The sequence below is a fragment of the Salmo salar genome, chromosome ssa17 (assembly GCF_905237065.1).
Source record: "Salmo salar chromosome ssa17, Ssal_v3.1, whole genome shotgun sequence".
Lineage (NCBI taxonomy): Eukaryota > Metazoa > Chordata > Actinopteri > Salmoniformes > Salmonidae > Salmo > Salmo salar.
The window spans coordinates 83,900,648-83,908,147 of record NC_059458.1 but is presented as its reverse complement, the minus strand read 5'-3'; the positions used below and the strand labels follow the sequence as shown (position 1 = coordinate 83,908,147).

At 44.6% G+C, this 7,500-nt stretch overlaps 1 protein-coding gene across 1 annotated transcript in view; it reads left to right on the top strand.

The window, feature by feature from the left end:
* The window catches only part of LOC106599296 (ELKS/Rab6-interacting/CAST family member 1), a 678,087-nt gene that overhangs the window by 235,597 nt on the left and 434,990 nt on the right, over nt 1–7,500 (top strand). Inside the window, 2 exon segments of the mRNA XM_045700260.1 lie at nt 2,209–2,376; nt 3,509–3,676. Of these exon segments, the coding sequence (XP_045556216.1) occupies nt 2,209–2,376; nt 3,509–3,676 (336 nt within the window).

The window sequence follows — 7,500 nt, the reverse complement described above, 5'->3', positions numbered from 1 at the left end:
TCACCCTCTCTCACTCTCTCTCACCCTCTCTCACTCTCTCACCCTCTCTCACTCTCTCTCACCCTCTCTCTCTCTCTCTCTCTCTCTCTCTCACCCTCTCTCTCTCTTGCTCTCTCTCTCACTCTCTCCCTTTCTCTCTCTCTCGCTCCCTCTTTCTCTCTCTCACTCTCTCCCTTTCTCTCTCTCTCTCTCCACTATGGTCTGTGTTTGTGGATGGCTAGCTGCTGTGCACATATAATGTGGACATTGTGTAGAAGTAGATAAAATGACAGCACATTCCCTGGTGCACCCTAGTGCGCCCACACTAAATAATTGATGTTTTGTTCACTCGTTGCTGACACTGCAAAACATCCCCACAGTAACAAACCCATCAGCTACAGTGAGGAGTTATTACTATCTGGAATAACAAGTGTCAAATAAAGACAAACGGACAGGCAGACAGACAGATAGACAGGCAGACAGACAGATAGACAGGCAGACAGGCAGACACACCTACAGGCAGACAGACAGATAGACAGGCAGACAGACAGATAGACAGGCAGACAGACTGATAGACAGACAGACAGACAGATAGATAGACAGGCAGACAGTCTGACACAACGACAGGCAGACAGACTGACACAACGACAGGCAGACAGATGGACACACCGACAGGCAGACAGACTTAGAGAGAGTGAGAAAGAGAGAAAGGAGGAGGGAGAGAGAGAGAGATGGAGAGAGGGATGGAGAAAGAGAGAGGAGGAGGGAGAGAGAGAGAGAGGAGGAGAGAGAGAGAGAGAGAGAGAGAGGAGGAGGGAGAGAGGGATGGAGAGAGAGAGAGGAGGAGGGAGAGGGAGAGAGGGATGGAGAGAGAGAGAGAGAGAGAGAGAGAGAGGGAGAGAGAAATAATACATTCCCTGTTATACAATATCCTTTGACAGACAGAGGAAGACACTCAATACTAACCTATAGGGCTGATCATGTATGAATGAAGACACTCAATACTAACCTATAGGGCTGTTCATGTATGAATGAAGACACTCAATACTAACCTATAGGGCTGTTCATGTATGAATGAAGACACCCAATACTAACCTATAGGGCTGATCATGTATGAATGAAGACACTCAATACTAACCTATAGGGCTGATCATGTATGAATGAAGACAATACTAACGTATAGGGCTGATCATGTATGAATGAAGACAATACTAACGTATAGGGCTGATCATGTATGAATGAAGACAATACTAACGTATAGGGCTGATCATGTATGAATGAAGACAATACTAACGTATAGGGCTGATCATGTATGAATGAAGACAATACTAACGTATAGGGCTGATCATGTATGAATGAAGACAATACTAACGTATAGGGCTGATCATGTATGAATGAAGACAATACTAACCTATAGGGCTGATCATGTATGAATGAAGACCATACTAACCTATAGGGCTGATCATGTATGAATGAAGACAATACTAACGTATAGGGCTGATCATGTATGAATGAAGACAATACTAACGTATAGGGCTGATCATGTATGAATGAAGACAATACTAACGTATAGGGCTGATCATGTATGAATGAAGACAATACTAACGTATAGGGCTGATCATGTATGAATGAAGACAATACTAACGTATAGGGCTGATCATGTATGAATGAAGACAATACTAACGTATAGGGCTGATCATGTATGAATGAAGACAATACTAACCTATAGGGCTGATCATGTATGAATGAAGACACTCAATACTAACCTATAGGGCTGATCATGTATGAATGAAGACAATACTAACGTATAGGGCTGATCATGTATGAATGAAGACAATACTAACCTATAGGGCTGATCATGTATGAATGAAGACAATACTAACCTATAGGGCTGATCATGTATGAATGAAGACAATACTAACCTATAGGGCTGATCATGTATGAATGAAGACAATACTAACGTATAGGGCTGATCATGTATGAATGAAGACAATACTAACCTATAGGGCTGATCATGTATGAATGAAGACAATACTAACGTATAGGGCTGATCATGTATGAATGAAGACAATACTAACGTATAGGGCTGATCATGTATGAATGAAGACAATACTAACGTATAGGGCTGATCATGTATGAATGAAGACAATACTAACGTATAGGGCTGATCATGTATGAATGAAGACAATACTAACGTATAGGGCTGATTGATTCTGTCTCTGTGCTCAGATTGACCAGGTAAAGCAGGACCTCAGCAGGAAGGAGACAGAGCTGATGGGTTTGAGGACCAAGCTGGAGACTCTGACCAACCAGTTCTCAGACAGCAAACAGCACATCGAGGTCCTCAAGGAGTCACTGACCGCCAAGGAACAGCGCTCTGCTATCCTCCAGACAGAGGTATGTTGTTCAGCGTTAACACTACTGACAGGGCTCTGCTATCCTCCAGACAGAGGTATGTTGTTCAGCGTTAACACTACTGACAGGGCTCTGCTATCCTCCAGACAGAGGTATGTTGTTCAGCGTTAACACTACTGACAGGGCTCTGCTATCCTCCAGACAGAGGTATGTTGTTCAGCGTTAACACTACTGACAGGGCTCTACTATCCTCCAGACAGAGGTATGTTGTTCAGCGTTAACACTACTGACAGGGCTCTGCTATCCTCCAGACAGAGGTATGTTGTTCAGCGTTAACACTACTGACAGGGCTCTGCTATCCTCCAGACAGAGGTATGTTGTTCAGCGTTAACACTACTGACAGGGCTCTGCTATCCTCCAGACAGAGGTATGTTGTTCAGCGTTAACACTACTGACAGGGCTCTGCTATCCTCCAGACAGAGGTATGTTGTTCAGCGTTAACACTACTGACAGGGCTCTGCTATCCTCCAGACAGAGGTATGTTGTTCAGCGTTAACACTACTGACAGGGCTCTGCTATCCTCCAGACAGAGGTATGTTGTTCAGCGTTAACACTACTGACAGGGCTCTGCTATCCTCCAGACAGAGGTATGTTGTTCAGCGTTAACACTACTGACAGGGCTCTGCTATCCTCCAGACAGAGGTATGTTGTTCAGCGTTAACACTACTGACAGGGCTCTACTAGGGGTATTGTAGAGATGGTCTCTTGGTGCCACAGTTTACAGCTTAACTGGACCAGTGTTTACTAAGCATCTCAGAGTAGGACTACAAGTGCTGATCTGGGATCAGTTTGATCACCTACTCTGAGATGCTGTTTCCAGTGTATTTACAAGTTGACTGGACTGTAAGTATCACATTTATTTGCCTGTTGATTTAATTTGTGATAATGTCTGATATATGTGTATCAGGTGGATGCTCTGCGTCGGGAACAGAAAGATTCCCAGCTGAATAAGTGGTCTAACCAGATCCTTGTCTAATCTAACACTGTGTGTGTGTGTGTGTGTGTGTGTGTGTGTGTGTGTGTGTGTGTGTGTGTGTGTGTGTGTGTGTGTGTGTGTGTGTGTGTGTGTGTGTGTGTGTGTGTGTGTGTGTGTGTGTGTGTGTGTGTGTATCAGGTGGATGCTCTGCGTCTGCGTCTGGAAGAGAAAGATTCCCAGCTGAATAAGAAGTCGAACCGGATCCAGGAGACGTCTGAGGAGAAGGGGACGCTCAGCAGAGAGGTACACGACCTCAAGGACATGCTGGAGGTCAAGGAGCGCAAGGTCAACGTCCTGCAGAAGAAGGTACGGGGCGAGGTGGAGGCTGTGTGTGTATTGGTATTTATTATGGATCCCCATTAGAAGATACTCTTCCTGGGGTCCTGCAACATTAAGGCAGTTTATACCATTTAAAACATTACAATACATTCACAGATTTCACAACACACTGTGTTCCCTCAGGCCCCTACTCCACCACTACCACATATCTACATACTAAATCCATCTGTATGTATAGTGCGTATGTCATCGTGTGTGTATGGGTCTTTGTGTGTGTGTGTGTGTGTGTGTGTGTGTGTGTGTGTGTGTGTGTGTGTGTGTGTGTGTGTGTGTGTGTGTGTGTGTGTGTGTGTGTGTGTGTGTGTGTGTGTGTGTGTGTGTGTGTGTGTGTGTAATTTTACTGCTTGCGTCAGTTACCTGATGTGGAATAGAGTTCCATGTAGTCATGGCTCTATGTAGTACTGTGCGCCTCCCATAGTCTGTTCTGGACTTGGGGACTGTGAAGAGACCTCTTGTGGCATGTCTTGTGGGGTATGCATGGGTGTCCGAGCTGTGTGCCAGTAGTTTAGACAGACAGCTCAGTGCATTCAACATGTCAATACCTCTCATAAATACAAGTAGTGATGAAGTCAATCTCTCCTCCACTTTCAGCCAGGAGAGACATGCATATTATTAATATTAGCTCTCTGTGTACATCCAAGGGCCAGACGTGCTGCCCTGTTCTGAGCCAATTGCAATTTTCCTAAGTCCTTTCTTGTGGCACCTGACCACACGACTGAACAGTAGTCAAGGTGCCACAAAAGTAGGGCCTGTAAGACAGTGTTGTTAAGAAGGCAGAGCATCGCTTTTATTATGGACAGACCATGACAGTTTACAATCTAGGGTTACTCCAAGCAGTTTAGTCATCTCAACTTGCTCAATTTCCACATTACTTATTACAAGATTTAGTTGAGGTTTAGGGTTTAGTGAGTGTTTTGTTCCAAATACAATGCTTTTAGTTTTAGAAACATTTAGGGCTAACTTATTCCTTGCCACCCACTCTGAAACTAACTGCAGCTCGTTGTTGAGTGTTGCAGTGATTTCAGTCGCTGTAGTAGCGACGTGTATTGTGTTGAGTCATCCTCAAACATAGAAACTCTGGCTTTACTCAAAGTCAGTGGCATGACGTTAGTAAAAATTGAAATAAAGCAAGGGGCCTAAACAGCGACCCTGGGGAATTCCTGATTCTAACTGGATTATATCCAAAAGGCTTCCATTTAAGAACACCCTCTGTGTTCTGTTAGACAAGTAACTCTTTATCCACATTATAGCAGGGGGTGTAAAGCCATAACGTTTTTCCAGCAGCAAACTATGATCAATGATGTCAAAAGCTACACTGAAGTCTAACAAGACAGCCCCCACAATCATTTTATCATCAATTTTTCTCAGCCAATCATCAGTCATTTGTGTAAGTGCCGTGCTTGTTGAATGTCCTTCCCTATAAGTGTGCTGAAATTCTGTTGTCAATTTGTTTACTGTAAAATAGCATTGTATCTGGTCAAACACCATTTGTTTCCAGAAGTTTACTACGTGTTGGTAACAGGCTGATTGGTGGGCTATTTGTGCCAGTAAAGGGGGCTTTACTATTCTTAGGTAGCGGAATGACGTTAGCTTCCCTCCAGGCCTGAGGGCTCTCGCTCTCTAGTGGACTTAGATTGAAGATGTGGCAAATAGGAGTGGCAATATCGCCTGCTATTATCTCAGTCATTTCCCATCCAGATTATCACACCCCGGTGGCTTTTCATTGTTGATAGACAACAATAATATGTTCACCTCTTCCACACTGACTTTACGGAATTCAAAAGTTCAATTCTTATCTTTCATAATTTAGTCCCATGTGTGTGTGTGTGTGTGTGTGGGGGGGTGATGGGGGGGATGGGGGGGATGGGGGGGTGACATGCTGGATGTGAAGGAACGCAAGGCCAACGTCCTCCAGAAGAAGGTATGTCAGAGTGATGATTAAAGGGGATGGTTCTGTACAAAGAGTGTGATGGAAGGAGAATCTCACCTCTTGGCATAACTCTATTAGACAGACAACTGAGTTTCACTCAGGATACTCAGTGAATTTGCTGTCGTAGTGAATCTTTTCTGTTGATTCACAACTCTATTGATTCACAACTCTATTGGTTCACAACTCTATTGAATCTCAACTCTATTGAATCACAACTCTATTGAATCTCAACTCTTATGATTCACAACTCTATTGATTCACAACTCTATTGAATCTCAACTCTTATGATTCACAACTCTATTGATTCACAACTCTATTGAATCTCAACTCTATTGAATCTCAACTCTATTGATTCACAAGTCTATTGATTCACCTCTATTGCAACACATGACCTGCTTTTCCTGACTGCCACTAGATGGCAATATGAGACCATGTTGTTTGAGCATTTCTCCAGTAGTCAAAAAGACAAGAGGAAAATTATTTCTCCCCATTGTCCTCAAGAATACATTTCAGATTTCCTGTGTCCGATAACTCCAGAGTTCACTCTAATCAACCATCATCACGTAGTCATCAACCAGCCAGAATACCAACCCAGAATGGTTCTTCTGTGATCAACCATCATCACGTAGTCATCAACCAGCCAGAATACCAACCCAGAATGGTTCTTCTGTGATCAACCATCATCATGTAGTCATCAACCAGCCAGAATACCAACCCAGAATGGTTCTTCTGTGATCAACCATCATCATGTAGTCATCAACCAGCCAGAATACCAACCCAGAATGGTTCTTCTGTGATCAACCATCATCATGTAGTCATCAACCAGCCAGAATACCAACCCAGAATGGTTCTTCTGTGACCCTGCAGCAGAACATGAGACCTAGCTACCAGTGCCTCCATGAGGAGAAGGAGAAAGTGTTTGTGTTTGTGTTTACATGTCAGGTTTCACAGAGAAAGTCAGGCTCAGCAGTATTACATGGCTGAGGAGCAGAGAGGGAGGTTGTGTCTCAGCAGTATTACATGGCTGAGGAGCAGAGAGGGAGGTTGTGTCTCAGCAGTATTACATGGCTGAGGAGCAGAGAGGGAGGTTGTGTTTCAGCAGTATTACATGGCTGAGGAGCAGAGAGGGAGGTTGTGTCTCAGCAGTATTACATGGCTGAGGAGCAGAGAGGGAGGTTGTGTTTCAGCAGTATTACATGGCTGAGGAGCAGAGAGGGAGGTTGTGTTTCAGCAGTATTACATGGCTGAGGAGCAGAGAGGGAGGTTGTGTTTCAGCAGTATTACATGGCTGAGGAGCAGAGAGGGAGGTTGTGTCTCAGCAGTATTACATGGCTGAGGAGCAGAGAGGGAGGTTGTGTTTCAGCAGTATTACATGGCTGAGGAGCAGAGAGGGAGGTTGTGTTTCAGCAGTATTACCTGGCTGAGGAGCAGAGAGGGAGGTTGTGTTTCAGCAGTATTACATGGCTGAGGAGCAGAGAGGGAGGTTGTGTTTCAGCAGTATTACATGGCTGAGGAGCAGAGAGGGAGGTTGTGTCTCAGCAGTATTACATGGCTGAGGAGCAGAGAGGGAGGTTGTGTTTCAGCAGTATTACATGGCTGAGGAGCAGAGAGGGAGGTTGTGTCTCAGCAGTATTACATGGCTGAGGAGCAGAGAGGGAGGTTGTGTTTCAGCAGTATTACATGGCTGAGGAGCAGAGAGGGAGTTTGTGTTTCAGCAGTATTACATGGCTGAGGAGCAGAGAGGGAGGTTGTGTCTCAGCAGTATTACATGGCTGAGGAGCAGAGAGGGGAGGTTGTGTCTCAGCAGTATTACATGGCTGAGGAGCAGAGAGGGAGGTTGTGTCTCAGCAGTATTACATGG